The 16,841-nt window shown below is 51.1% G+C and overlaps 3 protein-coding genes across 5 annotated transcripts; 2 read left to right on the top strand and 1 right to left on the bottom strand.

The window, feature by feature from the left end:
* Positions 1–2,117: 2,117 nt before the first annotated feature.
* TSPAN31 (tetraspanin 31) lies at positions 2,118–4,922 on the top strand. Of its 2 annotated transcripts, none has more exons than XM_047740394.1 (6): positions 2,118–2,382; positions 2,863–2,991; positions 3,319–3,363; positions 3,709–3,840; positions 4,156–4,269; positions 4,369–4,922. In XM_047740394.1, the coding sequence occupies exons 1-6, from the start codon at positions 2,320–2,322 to the stop codon at positions 4,441–4,443; spliced, it is 558 nt and encodes a 185-aa protein (XP_047596350.1). In that variant the 5' UTR covers positions 2,118–2,319; the 3' UTR covers positions 4,444–4,922. The 2 variants fall into 2 exon arrangements, with proteins under 2 accessions (XP_047596350.1, XP_047596349.1); XM_047740393.1 differs by having other exon boundaries at positions 2,146–2,382; positions 2,863–3,030; positions 3,283–3,363.
* Positions 4,923–5,112: 190 nt separating this feature from the next.
* CDK4 (cyclin dependent kinase 4) lies at positions 5,113–8,255 on the bottom strand. Of its 2 annotated transcripts, none has more exons than XM_047740391.1 (8): positions 8,055–8,255; positions 7,372–7,608; positions 7,087–7,222; positions 6,803–6,970; positions 6,559–6,668; positions 6,255–6,305; positions 5,771–5,906; positions 5,113–5,521 (listed from the first exon to the last, which is right to left on the bottom strand). In XM_047740391.1, the coding sequence occupies exons 2-8, from the start codon at positions 7,587–7,589 to the stop codon at positions 5,429–5,431; spliced, it is 912 nt and encodes a 303-aa protein (XP_047596347.1). In that variant the 5' UTR covers positions 7,590–7,608; positions 8,055–8,255; the 3' UTR covers positions 5,113–5,428. The 2 variants fall into 2 exon arrangements, with proteins under 2 accessions (XP_047596347.1, XP_047596348.1); XM_047740392.1 differs by having other exon boundaries at positions 7,372–7,506.
* A 3,360-nt stretch (positions 8,256–11,615) lies between these two features.
* Positions 11,616–16,309, top strand: MARCHF9 (membrane associated ring-CH-type finger 9). The gene is made up of 4 exons (XM_047740390.1): positions 11,616–12,135; positions 13,160–13,315; positions 14,004–14,196; positions 14,459–16,309. Exons 1-4 carry the CDS (start codon positions 11,779–11,781, stop codon positions 14,791–14,793), a joined length of 1,041 nt encoding a protein of 346 aa, XP_047596346.1. The 5' UTR covers positions 11,616–11,778; the 3' UTR covers positions 14,794–16,309.
* Positions 16,310–16,841: the final 532 nt, after the last annotated feature.

Here is a 16,841-nt window from a genome sequence, read left to right as displayed (position 1 = left end):
ATGGGTGTTGGTGCTAGGAAAATGTGCCAAGCCAGGTCCCAATCTCTTGGGTGCAATCCAAAACTGTTGGTGACCTACGGATTTCTGTTCAGTCTCAAACTCTGACAGGAACGTATACACACACACTTGGTCTCTCACCCTAACAGTCCTGCATTCCAGCTCGCAATTGTACTCACCACCCACTCTGTACCCATCACATCCAAAGAGCTCGTGTACCTACATCTTGCTCCATAACCCTTCCTCAGACAGCTGCCCCACTGTAACCACCTCCTGCTTCAAAAGGCCACGTAGTTATGGAGAGAACAGGTTATGGAGGAGAACAGCAACTATAACCAGACAAAACCACCATGCTCTCTCAATTACTTTCATAATAATTGTCTATAACAATAGTTTACGACACACTTTCAAATATATGGTCTTTATGATAGGCCCAAGGGGTACAGGAAAGGAAACCAAAGCTCAGAGAGGCCGATAAGAGGTGAAACAAATCTATGGGTCAAGGTCTTTTTTTGTTTTGTTTTGTTTTTTTTAAGATTTTATTTTTAAGTAATCTCTACACCCAAGATCACCCTGAGATCAAGCATTGCACACTCCCTTCACTGAGCCAGCTTCCAGGCACACTTGTTGAGTCTAGGTCTTCTGATTTCAACTCTGGTACTCTTGTTCACTATACCACCCAACTAAGATGCCTGCCAACCAGTTCCCCTTATTCCTAATACCATTGTCTTGCCCTTGATTTAGGACCTGAAAAAGAATAGGGTGAATGAGGAATTAAAGGACAGAATGAAGATGCAGGGTGTATATGGTGGGGGGTTGGCTAATTTGATCTAATCATTTTGTTTCAGGACTCAAACCTTTCTGGCCCTGCCAACTGTCTCTTCTGCATATGTTCTTGATACTAATTTATGAAGGATAGGGGATTATACCTATGTGACTCTTTGTATAGTTGGAGATAAGGGAGTTGGAGGCTAGGATTACCCACTGGAACTTATAGCCTGATGAAAATAACTGAGTGTTGACTGTGTGCCAGGTCCTGTCCTAAGCATTCTGCATATATCAACTCATTCAATTCTCACAACAACCCAAGAGGTGGGTGTATTGTTATTTATCCCTATTTACAGATGAGGAAACAGCCACCAGGAGCCAAAGTTTACCAGGCAGGTAAGTGGCAGAGTTGGAACCCATGCAGTCTGACTGGCAGACTCTCCTGCCTCGGCAGTTATAGAAACTAAAATCAAACTGAAATCATCCCGTGGGGTTGAAGGGAGGTTTTTTGTGTTCCCATTGCGACTGTTTCTCTTGGGGGAAAGAGGAATTATGCCTTTTCCCATCTCCATGAAAAGCATTTATTCAATAATAAGCATACTGATCAACCTCTACGCCCAGACCCAGAGTGAAAATGCGGAGACCCTTCCTTCCCCTATTCATATTCCAGAACCTTCCCTTTGACTTTTCTTTCTTTCTTTTCTTTTTTTTTTTTTTTTTTTTTTTTTTGCAAGCCCAGGATCAGGCACGGGCTCTGAAGATAACCGAGCACACTCAGGTCTGCGTTTGTGGCTTTGTCACATACAGGAATGCCCTGGCTCAAGGCAGCTGTTTTTCACACTTAACTTCTAGCATATTCACACCCAGTTAGGAGGGGATATGAAAAACGGATGTGTGTACTAGTGGACACACCTGCAAATGGGTGACGATTTGTTGGACGTTACTGTGCCCAACCCGGGGCCTCCGTGGCCGGGCTAAGAAGCTCGATGTTTTGCTCCTCGGGTGTTCCCGAGTGTGATGCAATAACAACAAACAATGGCGTCATCATGAGATCACTGCAGGACTAGGGGAAAGGGGCGGGGAAGGGCGCTCCCTCGAGGGGAGGAGCCCTTTCACCCTGCCCTGGAAGCGGCACCTTCTCCTCTTCCACTAGGGATCTCCTGAGCCTCCTCCCTCGGATCAGCCCCCTCCCAGGGACGACCACCGAAAGCTCCGCTTTCAATCCGGGGTTTTGAAGTTCAGGCTCAGGTCCCTATAAGAATCTATGGAAGCCCTACCCCCAGTTTTAAGTTTCAGCCAATAAAGAATCTTAAGGAGGGGCCAGCAGGCGAGTCAGTGACGCAATGCAGACTGATTGGCATTCAGGCCACCGACGTCCTGGATTAGCCCCGAGTTTCGCCAATCCAGAGGCAGGGGTGGGACGGTGCAGGCGCAGAGGATTGGGTTTGGCTGGACTCGATTTAAAGAGACAGAAGCTGTCGGGATCTAAGAAGGCAGTCCCCAAGACCCTCCCCCCAAGTCCTTGGGACCACTTAGGTCCCCAAAGCTGGGGAGATGGTTTGCGGTGGCTTTGCCTGCTCCAAGAATGCACTGTGCGCTCTCAACGTGGTCTACATGGTGAGGTTTTGGAGGTGGGGGGAAGGTTCGGGGCGGAAAGAGGAGTGGGGAGAATCTCTAGGGGACTTCCGGTGGGAAAAGGGGTGTACTGGGGGTGCCGGGAAGATTCCCGAGAACTTCCGGCGAAGAGGGAATTCCAGGGGACTTCCGTGGGAAGAGGGGAGACTTCCGGTGACCACAGGGTTTGTCTGGGGGTGGGGGGAATGAACTGAGGGATGAGGGAATAAAGCCCCATTCCGCCCTCCTCTCAATTTATTTCTCCAGTATAGAAGTGATGCATGAAGCTAAAGGTTCCTTTTTTATGCTCAAAGACTCTACTATCCCTGTTGCCCCCACTCCCATCCCAGCCATTCTGACCTCTGGCGGGCGCAAACACCTCCTCTCCTTCGCACACTCAGTTCTTTTTTGTCCAAGACTCCCTGTATGGCTTTTGGCTGTGCTAGAGTTCTTTAGAGAAGTAACCTACTCTGTTTCTTGTAGCTGGTAGGCTTGTTGCTCATTGGAGTGGCTGCTTGGGGTAAGGGTCTGGGTCTGGTGTCCAGCATCCACATCATCGGAGGAGTCATTGCCGTGGGAGTCTTCCTTCTTCTCATCGCTGTGGCCGGACTGGTGGGTGCTGTCAACCACCACCAAGTACTGCTATTCTTTGTATCCTGACCTTAAGTGGGGCTCTTGGGAGGGCTGAACTGGCTAGGAATGTTCGAGAGGTAGACTTGGAGGATCTTGGGGACATGTCTCCTGGCCCTGCCCTTTACCATACTTCATGAAACAAGAGCTGATGGTTTTGTTTTCAACTAACATGGCTTTGTAAGTTCTATGAACAGATGACATCAGATGGTTATTATAGGTGCAACATAAAGGAATCTAGGACTTTTTTTTTTTCCCGTAACTTCCTCTCAGTACATGATCATCCTTGGTTTGGTCTTCATCTTCCAGTTTGGAATCTCTTGCTCATGTCTGGCTATTAACCGAAGCAAACAGGTAAGTGCACGCCCTCTCAAGTACTTGTTTTCCCCTCTATCCTCTTAATTGCCCCCCCTTCCCTGCCCCCCATCCAGTTTGGACCTCTTAGTAGGCCCGCTGCTTCCAGACTCTTCAGTTGTTTTCTTCCTCTGGGAAGCCTGGGCAATTTTCCATGAGTATTTTCCAGAAGAACCCAAGGTAGATTCTTACAATTTTCTGTATAATACACCTTTGTTTCTGAGGGATGTTGACTTGACTTTGCCGGAATACAGAGATTGAGGCACTTGAACTAAGAGCAAGATGTAAGAGACCATTCTTAAGGTCAGCAGCATCCAATGACTTCCCTCTGCCTATATTCTCCAGACAGATGTTATCAATGCTTCTTGGTGGGTCATGAGCAACAAGACCCGGGATGAACTGGAAAGAAGTTTTGATTGTTGTGGCTTGTTCAACCTTACAACCCTGTATCAACAGGATTACGCTTTCTGCACTGCAGTGAGTTGGTGCAGAGATTGGGAGGTGGGGGGAGGTGCAGGAAAGCTGATTAAGGACAATGCCCAAATGGGCAGATTTAAGAGTTTGAATGTGATTGTCTCTCTTTAGCAGCTCTCTTGCCCTGAGGCCATGTGCTGGTAGCAGGAGGGAGGTATGGATACAAATGTTAAGAGAATTTGTTAAGTGGGATTTCAGTCTGTAGGATACTGATCACAAACTAGTAAATAATTTCTGGGACCCTTCACCACAGGTGTTGGGACAGGGAAGCCTAGCAACTCTGCATCCTCTAAACACACATACATGTTTTATCCTCAGATCTGTAAGAGCCGGAGCTCCACGTGCCAGATGTGTGGAGAAAAGTTTCTTAAGCATTCAGATGAAGCCCTGAAAATACTGGGAGGTGTTGGACTCTTCTTTAGCTTTACAGAGGTAACATTCTTCAGTTCTCTCATATATACCCTTTCTCTGTCTGGTTTTGCTCCAGAGATTCGGAATTGCTGATAATCTCTTTTCCTTTGCTTTTTACAGATTCTTGGTGTTTGGCTAGCAATGAGATTTCGGAATCAGAAGGATCCTCGAGCTAACCCCAGTGCCTTTCTATAAGACTCTAGATCCTTTTGACATCTCTCCTGCTCTCTATTCTCCCTAAGCTTTTCTTCCTCCCTTAGGGAAAACCTAGGGTCTGTAGCCCTTTTTGTTTGAGAAAAAGGAAAGATCCTTTGCCACATCCCCCAAAGATGACCGAACAGCCAGGCTGTATGCCTTGACATGTTTAGCGGGAACAAGATCACAAAGAATAAAGAACAACTTCCTCCCTCTCTCCCTAAGAGAATATGGGAAGCTCCTGGAATGCATGAAATGGGATGGGGGCTGGAGTCATTCCTAGCTCTGTTTCCCCTCTTTTCCCTTCCATATGCCAGACCACCTCAACACATCTTGGCCTGGCTTCAAGGGTAAATCAGGGATGGAACCAGGGGAAAAAACCACCAAGAACTCTTTCTTACAATACACAGGACCCGGTATGGGGAAGTTCAGTGAATATAAAAATAAAAGCCATTTAAACTCCATATTCAAAGAAACAACTTAAGTGCCTTTTCTTCTCTTGCCAGTTGAGGGGCTCTCTGCTTGCCTATATAGGCCCTGTGACCTAGGGAGAATCTCTTAAGATTCTATAGGGAAATTCCATCTTTCAAATGGTTTTTCCAAATCCCCAAATGGCAAAACCCATCAGAGAAAGAAATATTTAAAAAAAAAAAAAAAAAAAAGACCGTATTTCTTTGTTTTGTTTTGTTTTTCCTGTATAAAAAAGATCCCAATATCAAGATAGGAAAGGGGAGAACAAGGGACATACCCCTTGGTGTATGAAAATAAGGGAAGAGGAGAAGGATAAGCCTCAAAAGGCAGGGAAGGAGGGGAATGTCATTAAGGCAGCCAAATATTCAGTAAAAAGTGGGAGGAGTTGTTTCCATAGCCTCAGAGATGAAGGCCAAGATGGCCTTACTCAACTGGGGAGCTCTCCACTCAAGTGTTCAAAGGAAGGGAAATGACAGCTTCTCTTCTCACAGTCCTGTCGCAGCCACTCCACTGCTCACTCTGGGTTACCTTCTGGCTTTTGTAGGTAAGAGTGCTGCAGGGCTCGGAAGGCAGAGATTCGCTTGTGTGGGTTAAAAGTCAGCATCTCCTGAGAAGGGGAGGCAAAGATCAAAGACCATGAAGACAAAAAAAAAAAGATAAGACAGACTTGCTCACTCCCAACAATACCCAGGATAGGCTGTTTTCTACATCCCTCTTTGTGGATGGCCTATTCACAGCAACCGTAAAAACTAGCCCATGAACCAACCAAGTCTTAGTTACGTGACGATCTGGGTCCCTTTTATACTGCTTCATTCCCACCCCAACCTCACCCTGTGCCCATGCCCAGGCCCAGTACCAGCAGCAGCTGTGCTCCAGACTCCTCCATCTCAGGTACCACGGACTGCACCGGACGGGGCCCTCTGGGGGAAAAGGCTCCTCGGGGTAGAGACACATCTCGAGGCCAGTCGTCCTCTGGAGGCAGCCCGATCAGGCTATAGGTAACAGGAGAGCTCTGGTCAAGAGGGTCCTTCTCGGGCGCCTGGGTGGCTCAGTGGGTTGAGCCTCTGCCTTCGGCTCAGGTCATGATCTCAGGGTCCTGGGATCGGGGCCCGCATCGGGCTCTGCTCAGCGGGGAGCCTGCTTTCTCCTCTCTCTCTATGCCTGCCTCTCTGCATACTTCTGATCTCTCTCTCTGTTTCAAATAAATAAATAAAATCTTTAAAAAAAAAAAAAAAGGGTCCTTCTCCAGCCCACAACTCCAGAGGCAGAGCCAATTGCCACCCAGGGCTCAGCAGAAAAAAGATTCAGAATGGAAAGTTTTCCCCATGCTGGTCACTTACTCAAAGATTTTGCCTAACTGGTCGGCTTCAGAGTTTCCACAGAAGAGAGGCCTAAAGTAAGAAAAACACAGGTAGCAGTCATTCTCAAAGATATGGTAGTGGAGTCATTATTGCTAGTGGCTCAAAACCGAGGGTACGGACAGGAGAGGGATATGAAGTTCCTAGTCCAGGACATTTCAGAGTTTCTGGTTAGGGACAAAATGGTCAGTGATACTTAAATGTAAGAATAGGCAGGGAATGGATGTGGTTTATGATTACGAGATTTAGGAAACTCCAGAGAATTCAGGATACTTGGGTCCCATACTTGCGACGAAACATCTCTGCGAAGATACAGCCAACGCTCCACATGTCCACGGGTGTTGCATATGTAGACTGCAGAAGAACTTCTGGAGCACGGTACCAGAGTGTAACAACCTTACAGGAATCGGAAAAGTACATGAGGACCCTATGGGTTACGACGAACCACAACGGCTTGACTAAAATCACAAAGCCCATGATTTCTCAACTGCTATGGTCAACCACTCTTCTACCCCCATCTTTCTACTGACCACAGGTGTAAGTGCCATCTGGTAGCTGTAGATTCTGGCCAGGCCAAAGTCAGCTAGCTTCACTGTCCCACCACTGGTCACCAGAATGTTCTCTGGCTTCAGGTCTCGGTGAACAATGCAGTTGGCATGAAGGAAATCTAGGCCTCTTAGAAACTGGCGCATGAGATCCTGGTTTGGAAGGGGAAGGAACAGAGGAACTAGAATCTAGGCACCATACCTGAAATCAAAACAGGTTCTACTACAAAGGTCTCAATGTACCTTCTATGTCTACCCACCCTACTCACCTTGATGGTGTCCACTGGCAAGCCTGGGGGGGGTGCCTTATCCAGATACGTCCTCAGGTCTTGGTCCACGTGCTCAAACACCAGGGTCACTTTGGTCTCCCGGTCAGTTCGGGCGGTGGCACAGACATCCATCAGCCTGGCCAGAACAAATGGTCACTCACTTACTTGATCAATCCTTTTGGACCCCCTATTTTCTCAGGATCCCCACTTCTCTCCTGACCCCACTCCCCACCAAAAGTTGTCTTTTCCCCTTTACTACCCACTTCTAACCCTCCACCGTCTCACCGGACAACGTTGGGATGCTCAAAAGCCTCCAGCCGCCTCAGTAAGGCCACCTCACGAACTGTGCTGATGGGAAGGCCCCCTCCAGCACCTCCTCCATTAGGGACTCTCACGCTCTTGAGGGCCACGAAGTGGCCACTGTGGGGATCACGGGCCTTGTATACCGTTCCATAGGCACCAACACCAATCTCAGCCACTGGCTCATATCGAGGAGTAGCCATTCTCAGAACAGAGAAGACCCTACAATCACAAAGACCCCTGCCACCGAAAATCCCTTCCAGAGTTCAGATGGTATGAACCTACAGCAATAAAGTGACTCCCACAAAAGACATCACAAAGACACCCCACCACCATCTCGTCCCTTCTCCAATCTTCCATGAGGCTAGCCCCTCAGGCAACACAATGACAACACAACCCCTCCAGCCACGTAAAACCCTAAAATAAAAAATTCCTTTTCCTTTGGGACGGACCATCGCGCCCCGCACAGGGTTCCATCTCACACGACACACCCCCCGCATCGAAGACCCGACATCCAGGCCCCAAAATGACACCTCCATATGACCACAAAGACACAAATTACACGCTGCCCCACTTCCCGCCGTTGAGCGACCCTTCCATAACTTGTCCGCGTAGGCAGCCGTGGAGAGCGAAAACGGTCTCCATTCCTGGGAAGGGGATATACTTACCTCACTCCGTGCCGGGAGCTGCGGGGGCGGCCCGTTATCGGGGCCGCGGAGCCAGATCCTGCAGCGCCATACACTCGAGCTCTGGACGGGTCAGCAGGACGCTACGGGCCCGACCATAGACACAGGCCGCAAGCTAGAGCGGCCCCCTTACCCCCACCCTCACCATGTGACCAGCTGCCAGAGAGGCGCGCGGAAACTGGCGGGGCGGGGCGAAAGCCGGACGTTCGGGGCACGTGACAAGCCACTCATGCGCAGAGGAGTACCCAGGAGAGGCTATGACCGGGAAGGGGGCGGGGAGGGGAAGGGGGCGGAGTGGGGAGATGGCAGCCACGTGATCTGTTGCTACCACACGTGACCCCTTGACTTAGCTCTGAAGAGCCTAGGTGTGGTTACGCGGCGGCGCACGTGACTGACTACCAGACCCTGGCGGGGTTGGGGGGGGCGAGCGGCGGAGGAGACGAGAGAGGGTGGAGTCCAATGCGGTGCCATGGCAACCTGGGCCACCCAGATTCCCAACTCAGGGCTGCAGGCCGAGCCTGAGCGCTGCTACAGCCTCACTACATATTACACGTCTCTCATTCTCTATATGCTGGTCAGGGATCGGAAGGATGGGACGGAGAGCCAGAGGTGGTGCTGTCGCCTCTGTGCTTCACTGCCGTGGGAAAACATTCTCATTTGTGTCTTTGTTTCATTCATTCACTCATTCAACAAATTTTTACTGAATGCTTGCTTGTGTGAATGCGGGTGGTTTTTTTTTTTTTTTTTTGGTGTCTCAGTCACTAGCCCTTTAAAGTAATGATGAGGCTGTCTGTAAAGATGTAGCCAACAGTGTGTGTGGTCGTATAAGAGAGTAGACAATACCCATTTGAGGGCAAAACTAGGATTAAAGGATTGATGGAGGGTAGATTAATGCAGTAATCCAACAGGAAGAGAGTCAAGGTAATGCCCTCCCCTCTTCTAACTTCCACCCCTTCCTGGTAGTGTTAAAATAACGCTTTCTGGCAGAGAAGGTATCAATGAGCAAGAGACAGGAATATTTAGCCTTTCAGGTTCTTTCCAACACTAAGATGCTATGATATATGTGTATCTGTACATGTGTATATATGTGTATTTTACACATTATATATAGATGGATAGATACGGGAGTGAGCATGTGCAAGAAAGTTACTTCCACCACCACCTCAGACACTGGCATTGCATGAGAATCATTTGTGCTCTTCTACAAACCCTGTCTGGGGTCGTTCTGCTTCTCTCTTTTCCCCATTGCAAGCTTTCTTAGCCCTTGCTCCTGCCCAGAACACAGACTTTTCTAAATAGCTTCTGTTCATAGACACTTAGGTAGACAACAGAGAGGTTTCTCTGACTTTCTTTGTCTTACTGGTTCCAGCTTCCTTTCTGATCTCCTAACACTTTATGGGAAGGAGAATAAGGAAGAAAGGGATCAGTATCTCATTTGCAAGAAATTGTCTAAAATCTGAAACCATTTTATAGCTCTATTTACCACTCTTTCCACCTTTATTTTTTATTTTTTTTAAGATTTTATTTTTTTAATTTATTTGACAGAGAGATCACAAGTAGGCAGAGAGGCAGACAGAGAGAGAGGAGGGAGCAGGCTCCCTGCTGAGCAGAGAGCCTGATGCGGGGCTCGATCCCAGGACCCTGAGATCATGACCCGAGCTGAAGGCAGAGGCTTTAACCCACTGAGCCACCCAGGCGCCCCTCTTTCCACCTTTAAAAAAATATTTTATTTATTTGAGAGAGAGAGAGATCAATGGGGGAGGGGCAAAGGGAGAAGCATAGTCCCTGGGAGCAGGGAGCCTGGCACAGGACTCTAACCCAGGACTCTGGGATCGTGACCCCAACCAAAGACAGACATTTTACTGACTGAGCTACCCAGGTTCCGCTGGCCACTTCTTCCACCTTAACTTCTATTCTCCCTAACCATCTAGTGGAGGATATAACAGCTCAGGCTTGAGATGACTATAAACCACGCTCCAGGGCAAAATGGAATACAGGTCAGTACAGATTCCCCTTTTTTGCATTCTGATAGTTGTAGCTCTGGCCTTTGCAGGCAAGCGCAGCTGGGACACTGGAAAAAAAAACCTCAAGGTCTAAACTGGCTAAGGGGCTTCTGACCTGAGGTGAATGTTTTATTGGCTCTTTTACTGGGACTGGTTGGTTTATAAACCTTGTGGCAGGCAAAGTGAGTTTCTCAAACTTCTTTCCTACACCAGCAAGGTCTACTTCAGCTTCACTTTCCACACCTTACTGTCTTTAGAATAAAAGTCATCCTCTATGTTGCCTTAGGTTCTAGCCCCCTTTGCGATTCATTCATCCATCCACCCAATACATTTGAATACTTCATTAAAGCATTACTCTCCTTAATCACTTTTATTGAGGAGACTTAGTTTGGCAGTCTGTCCCTGGTTCCATACCCTCCCTTCTCCTGTTAATTACTCTTTTACTAATTAATTTTTTTTCAGTGCATTTGACCCAAAGGGCTCCTCTGGAATCCCTTTTCCCTCAGCCTTGGAGAGAAAGGATATCAGTGTAAGGCAGAAATAATGTGATGAGGGGGAAGAACTGGTTCTTAGGGTCAAGACCTCCGTAAAAGCAAAACCAAAGAGCTGCTTGCGCGTAGGTGTGTGTGTGGAATTCACTTCAGTGTAGGGTGGTGGGGCAGGAGAGTACCAGGAAAGACACTCTCATCCCTTAAGCACGCTTGTTTCCCTTGCTCACTCACCTCCCTCACACATTACAATTACACTCTTCTGTTTTCATACAATCCAATTGCATTCCTTACACACTCATCTATTTTCCGCCGTCGGTCTTCTGTGTGAAAGTGTTTATTGCTTGAGTCCATCTCTGGCTCACCTTCCTCACACCTCAGACACTTGCATAGCTCTTTCTTTGCACACTCCCATCTTGCACAAGCTTCTCCCTCCCTGATGCACCTGTCTTTGACCACTCACCTTCCATCCTCAGCCGCTCCCACCCCTCCCCCGACCCCCATTAACACACCTATTCTTTACCCGTGTGCACAACCCCCCCTCCTTGGCCATTCCCCTCCCTCCACCCTCCCCCCGGGCTCGCACACTCGCCCCCGCCTCTGGGGACACCTGCTCGTGCGGGGCAGGGCGGGGATGCGCAGCCGCGGCCACTTCTCCTCTCCCGCTCCCCGCCCCGCCCCTCCCTCCATCCCTCACCGGCTCCCCGGCTACCCGGCTCCCGCCCCGCCCGCCCCGCCCGCCCGCCCGCCGCTCCGGGGGGGTCTCCGCCGCCGCCGCCGCCGGAAGGAGCCGCCATTTGCCACCGCCGAGCGCGCGGGCCGAGCCGAGTCTGAGCCGGGAACCGGAGCGGGACTGGAGCCAGCAGGACCGCGATGGGGGGCGGCCCCGCCGCAGGAGGACTGGGGCGCGTAACCCCGGGGGCCCGGCCCGCTCCAGACCCGGACCCGTGGGGCGCGGCACCTTGAGCCCCCCTCCCCGCCCCCTGCCCCGACCATGGCTGCCCGCCCCGCCGCCCCCGGGCCACCAGCCCTCTCGGCCCCGCAAGCCCCGGAACCCCGGCTGTGGCAGCCGTGAACGGCGCTCTCAGGCCCCGAAGACCCCAGCCGGGCTCGGCCCTCCAGCGCGCGCCCCCTTCCCGGCCCTGTCCTCTCCCTTCCCCCCGCCGCCCGAGAGCCCCCCTTGCACGCCGCCTCCCGCCCCCCGGCGCCCGGACGATGCTCAAGTCTCGGCTCCGCATGTTCCTGAACGAGCTGAAGCTGCTGGTGCTGACGGGCGGGGGGCGGCCCCGGGCCGAGCCGCAGCCCCGGGGGGGCGGGGGAGGCGGCTGCGGCTGGGCGCCCTTCGCCGGCTGCTCGACCCGGGACGGCGACGGCGACGAAGAGGAGTACTACGGGTCGGAGCCGCGGGCCCGGGGCCTGGCCGGCGACAAGGAGCCGCGGGCCGGACCCCCGCCGCCGCCCGCGCCGCCGCCGCCGCCCCCGGGAGCGCTGGACGCCCTGTCCCTCAGCAGCAGCCTGGACAGCGGGCTCCGAACCCCCCAGTGCCGAATCTGCTTCCAGGGCCCGGAGCAGGTCAGGCCTGGGTACCGGGCCGGGCGGGGAGGGGTGGGGGCGCGCACCTGGGGCGCTCAGGCCGACCAGGAACAGGGGGCGGGGCCTGAGGAGGCTGGGCGGGACCCAGGACTCAGAGTGGGTACCGGGTGCGTCTAGGGTTGGGGGGTTTTGGCTGGAGAGTCGAGGAGCGCACGTTTGGGGTGGAGGGGGTCGGGTTCCCAGGGAAAGGGTGGGGCTTTCTCCTGGAGGGCTCAAAATCCCTCTCACCCACAAACGTGGAGAGCCTTTTTGCCCAACTTCTCTCACCCCGGGGTCCCTGTAGGCTGAGGGGCCTATTCACTCTGAGGTGGGCAGAGTGCTTCTGTTCCCCCTTTGAAGGGAGGGGCCCTCCTGACGCCCTTGCCTTACTCAGTATTTCTCTCCATGGGGCACTTTTCTTCACTTCCCATACCGTAACTTTCCATCTCATTCCAAAGAGTACTCTTTGTTTAAATGTTATGGACAAAGTTGTCCCGGGATAGTGCTGGGAGTGTACCTACCTCACGAGAAATATTCCTTGATTAAAGGGGGAAACCCTCCGTTCCCACACCCGGAACCCTCCCCCCTTTTTGATACTTGGAAATTGAGGACAATAACCCATCCCAGTCTGCACCACATGTGTGAAATACTTTACAGCGATGGGAAGGAGGAGGAAGGCATGGCTCAGAAGCTCTGACCCTCCTGTCCCTTCAGATCCTAAGGAGTAGCTTTCCATTTGGGAAGCCTTAAAGAGCACCCTCCCCAAATTTGAGGAGAGGAGGAGACACAGTCACTCCCCAACCCCATTTCTTTTTATCCTTCGTCTGTTTGGTCAGGGAAGTTTACCTTGAGCTGAGTTGTTTCTTTTTTGCTGTGGTCTTAGCCTCTTGCCCTGTTTTGGGTGAAAGGCTTGAGGTTTTTTTAAACGTTGGAGAATGACTGGCCAGGAGAGATTTCCCTCTCTTGGAGTGGACAGGAGTGGGGTGGTGACAGCTGACGAGGACCCTCCTCACTCTTCCTCCAGGGGGAGCTCCTGAGCCCCTGCCGCTGCGACGGTTCAGTGCGCTGCACACACCAGCCCTGCCTCATCCGCTGGATCAGTGAGAGGGGCTCATGGAGCTGTGAGCTCTGCTACTTCAAGTACCAGGTCCTGGCGATCAGCACCAAGAACCCACTGCAGGTGAGGTGCAAGGAGAGAACTTCCAGACGGGGGCAAGGGCCTTTCAGTAGTCAGAATCAGGGACTCTCCAGGGAGCCTATTTATCCGTTTCATCTTTCCCCTACCCACCCTTACCACAATCTCCTGTCTGCCTGTAAATCCTCCCTTCCTTCATTTATTCACATTTATTGAGTGCCACCTGTATTCCAGGCACTGTTCTAGGCACTGAGACAGAAAAAAAAAAAAAAAAGCAGCAGCAGAAGAAGATGGGGCTGATGATAGCAAACCTGTAGTGTTTTCTATGTGTTACACTCTTGGTGTATAGTATTATCTTCATAATAATCCTGTTAGTTATGTGCCATTATTATCTCCATTTTAAAGATGAGGACATTGATGCTCAAAGAGATTTGAAAGCTTGCCCAAAGTTACTCAGCCAGTAAGTGATGGAGTTAGAATTTGGAATTCAGACCTAGATGGTCTGGGTTCAGAGCACTTGCCTGATCCTGCCTTTCTAAAATAAGATGGGAAATGGTCTCAAACAAAGGGTAAAGTGCTCCATACTAGGCCTGATCAGGTCAGAGGAGACGGATTGCCAATCCTGCCTGAAGGGGTGTCAGGAAGGCTCTGCAGCATCTTCCTCTTTAGGGCCACTTATCACCTGGCCCTCCTTCTCTTTCTGTGACTTTTTGGAGCCCTTTCTCCCACACAGTGGCAGGCCATCTCCCTGACGGTCATCGAGAAGGTCCAGATTGCAGCCATAGTTCTGGGCTCTCTCTTCCTCGTTGCCAGCATCTCCTGGCTCATCTGGTCCTCACTCAGCCCTTCAGCCAAGTGGCAACGGCAGGATCTGCTCTTTCAGATCTGCTACGGCATGTATGGCTTCATGGATGTCGTCTGCATAGGTGAGGGCACCTCTCTCCCCCTTACCTGCTCAGTGTTTTCCTTCAACTCACATACTTGACTTTCCCTGCCCATTCCTTCAGCTCCACAGCCACATTTTTTACCATTGGGAGCCTTGAGGGCTATCTTGGTGCCCCTCCCTTCCCTGCTTCTTCAGGCCTTTTACAGACCCCATCTCCTCACTCTGGAGAAATACTTGCTTCAGTACCTCTAGCCTAGGTCTGGGCAGCAGGTGACCCTGGATTTCTTATCCCTTTTGCTCAGGCCTCATCGTCCACGAAGGCTCCTCTGTCTACCGCATCTTCAAGCGCTGGCAGGCAGTGAACCAGCAGTGGAAGGTCCTGAATTACGACAAGACCAAGGACATAGGAGGAGATGCAGGGGGAGGGACGGCAGGGAAGCCGGGCCCCAGGACCTCACGGACGGGCTCCCCCTCTGGGGCCACCAGCCGCCCCCCGGCTGCCCAGCGCATGCGGACGCTCTTGCCTCAGCGCTGTGGTTACACAATCCTGCACCTCCTTGGACAGCTACGGCCACCAGATGCCCGTTCCAGTTCCCATTCTGGCCGAGAGGTTGTCATGAGAGTCACTACGGTCTGAAACTGAACTTCAGGAGCAGGGATCTTGAGTCGATGCATTGGCCAGAGATGAGCTGTCATGGCTGCTGGAGGTACCTCCTGGACAAGGTGTTTAGGGCACACTGCCCCCACCACTGAGGATCTCTGGGGGCAACCTCAAGCTGGAGACATTGTCTGGCCTGTGCTACCCACTGGGTAGAGACACCTGGATGACATTCCAACCCCACCGATAGCTCCTCACACTCATCCTGGGGCAGCCAGTGGGCAGGTGGGAGAGCATCTTTTCTTCCCTAGAGAACCGTCCTTACCTCAGCTCCTAGGGCCTCCAGCCCCCCAGCTCCACCATGGTGACTTGGTGAAGGGGGACCAATGCCAGAAGAAAGGGGTTGTAGACCCCCTATTCCCCACCCTATGGCCACAGGGCAGCTGGCAATAAGACTAGTATACATTGACCTCCCGTTCCCTGCATGAGGGCGGGGGGGGGGGGGACTTCGCCCTGCTCCACCCCCCCCATTGCATGGGGGGAGGGCATAAAGAATCATTTATATGCACGTGGAGACTCCTTTCTCATCTGGGGCCTTTCTGGAGGGTTGGGAGGTGTGGGGAGGTTTCTCTGCAGAGGTTGCAAATCCTAAATGCAGCAGTGGGTTCTGAATTGGAGGTGTAACTCCCACTTGCTGGCGAATAATTCACAGTGGCTGCTAGGTGGCAGTGCTCAGAGGTGTCTAAGGGGTGGACCTGCCACCTGCAAGTTGTACGATTTAGGAAAAAAAAATCTCTCCGCCGTGGCTTTCCTGTCTACCTCATAGGGTTGGAATGAGGATAAATGAGGGACAGGTTGAAAGCCATTGCAAAGAAAATTAGTGATGGCGTAAAAAGATTTCTAGACTAGTTGGTTGTCCATTTGTTTCAAATAGTAGCTGGTTAACAAATTCCAGAATGTGTTTTTCACCTGGAGTTTCACAGAGCCTTGGAAATTTGTGTTGAGTGTCATAATACAAATGGAAATATGGGGGGGAAATAGAAACTGCAAATATGAAGGATGGCGGTTATTTGCAAAAAAAAAAAAAAAAAAAAAAAAAAGAGCTCCTGCAACACCCTAAACCCTGGGAGCTGGGGAAGGATGGAGCTATCCTTCTTGCTCTGGGGATCTATCAGTCCTTCCAAGATAATGTGTTCCACCCAGGGAAGTGGTGTGAAATGAATCTGGACTTATTTGGAGTGAGACAGAATGTCCCAATGTTATGGATCTCCAGCCTTGGCTTAAGCTTCTTCTATGGCAGTTCAGGGTCACAGGTCTGACCATGTGCCCCAGCTAGTGGTATTCACTGGAAGGTGTTGTGCCTGGAGGCAGCAGTGTAGAGGGCTGTTGTTATAGAGAGAGGGTTTGGGAAGGACTGGTTAAAATGTGGGTCAGCCTGAGGCCCACTTCCTTTCTCCTGAGGCCTTGGGGCTGTGTATTATATGAATTATGGTGTCTTTTAAGTGAACTATTCATCAGCAATTAAAATAATTACTTCATACATTGTTAAGTCAGATCCAGACGCCTTTCCTATTATTGGTCCTTTTCTCAGGAAGGTTCTGTTCTGCCTCCTCCCTGGGGATGTTTTGGGGGAAATGCTTCTCTACTAAAGGTCGCACACCCTAGCCTTGGAAATGGTCTTCCCTGTCCTTCCCTAAAATGGTCTTGGCTGCTGTCCATGGTGCTGGCACCCAGACTTACCTGGGAATGTTCTCATTGAAACTAGACTCAGGCTTGAGTCACCTGGAAGTATTGAGGTGTATCACTTCTAACCTCTGAAGAGATCAGAAAGAGGGGACAGAGGCCAAGTGCCCCATTTTTTTTCTCGTGAGATATTATTTCTGTAGAGAGACAACCTTCCATATTCTCCACCTGGGAAGACAGAAGTGCCAGACTTTCCTGATTTGCTGTTCACAAAATAGCTGGTGGAGGTCAGAAAGGAGAGGGCAAATCAGAGTGACTGCTAGTACCTGTCCTGGCAAATACGACCGGTAGGTATGCCACAGGTGGGGTTTCTTGTGCCAGGCCCAGACTGTCCCTCATGATGG

The sequence above is a fragment of the Lutra lutra genome, chromosome 8 (assembly GCF_902655055.1).
Source record: "Lutra lutra chromosome 8, mLutLut1.2, whole genome shotgun sequence".
In the NCBI taxonomy this organism is placed as follows: domain Eukaryota; kingdom Metazoa; phylum Chordata; class Mammalia; order Carnivora; family Mustelidae; genus Lutra; species Lutra lutra.
This window is presented reverse-complemented; position numbering and strand designations above follow the sequence as displayed.

What these genes read in the sequence shown, in the direction of transcription:
- TSPAN31 (XM_047740393.1), top strand. Translation starts at nt 2,320, where the DNA reads ATGGTTTGCGGTGGCTTTGCCTGCTCCAAGAATGCACTGTGCGCTCTC. An exon ending in CTATTAACCGAAGCAAACAG is followed by an intron (nt 3,364 to 3,708) that starts GTAAGTGCACGC and finishes TATATTCTCCAG; the next exon opens with ACAGATGTTATCAATGCTTC. An exon ending in TCTTCTTTAGCTTTACAGAG is followed by an intron (nt 4,270 to 4,368) that starts GTAACATTCTTC and finishes TGCTTTTTACAG; the next exon opens with ATTCTTGGTGTTTGGCTAGC.
- CDK4 (XM_047740391.1), bottom strand. Translation starts at nt 7,589, where the DNA reads ATGGCTACTCCTCGATATGAGCCAGTGGCTGAGATTGGTGTTGGTGCC. An exon ending in CAGTTAGGCAAAATCTTTGA is followed by an intron (nt 5,907 to 6,254) that starts GTAAGTGACCAG and finishes TGTTACCTATAG; the next exon opens with CCTGATCGGGCTGCCTCCAG. An exon ending in CTGGAGCACAGCTGCTGCTG is followed by an intron (nt 5,522 to 5,770) that starts GTACTGGGCCTG and finishes TCCCCTTCTCAG; the next exon opens with GAGATGCTGACTTTTAACCC.
- MARCHF9 (XM_047740390.1), top strand. Translation starts at nt 11,779, where the DNA reads ATGCTCAAGTCTCGGCTCCGCATGTTCCTGAACGAGCTGAAGCTGCTG. An exon ending in GCACCAAGAACCCACTGCAG is followed by an intron (nt 13,316 to 14,003) that starts GTGAGGTGCAAG and finishes TCTCCCACACAG; the next exon opens with TGGCAGGCCATCTCCCTGAC. An exon ending in CATGGATGTCGTCTGCATAG is followed by an intron (nt 14,197 to 14,458) that starts GTGAGGGCACCT and finishes CCTTTTGCTCAG; the next exon opens with GCCTCATCGTCCACGAAGGC.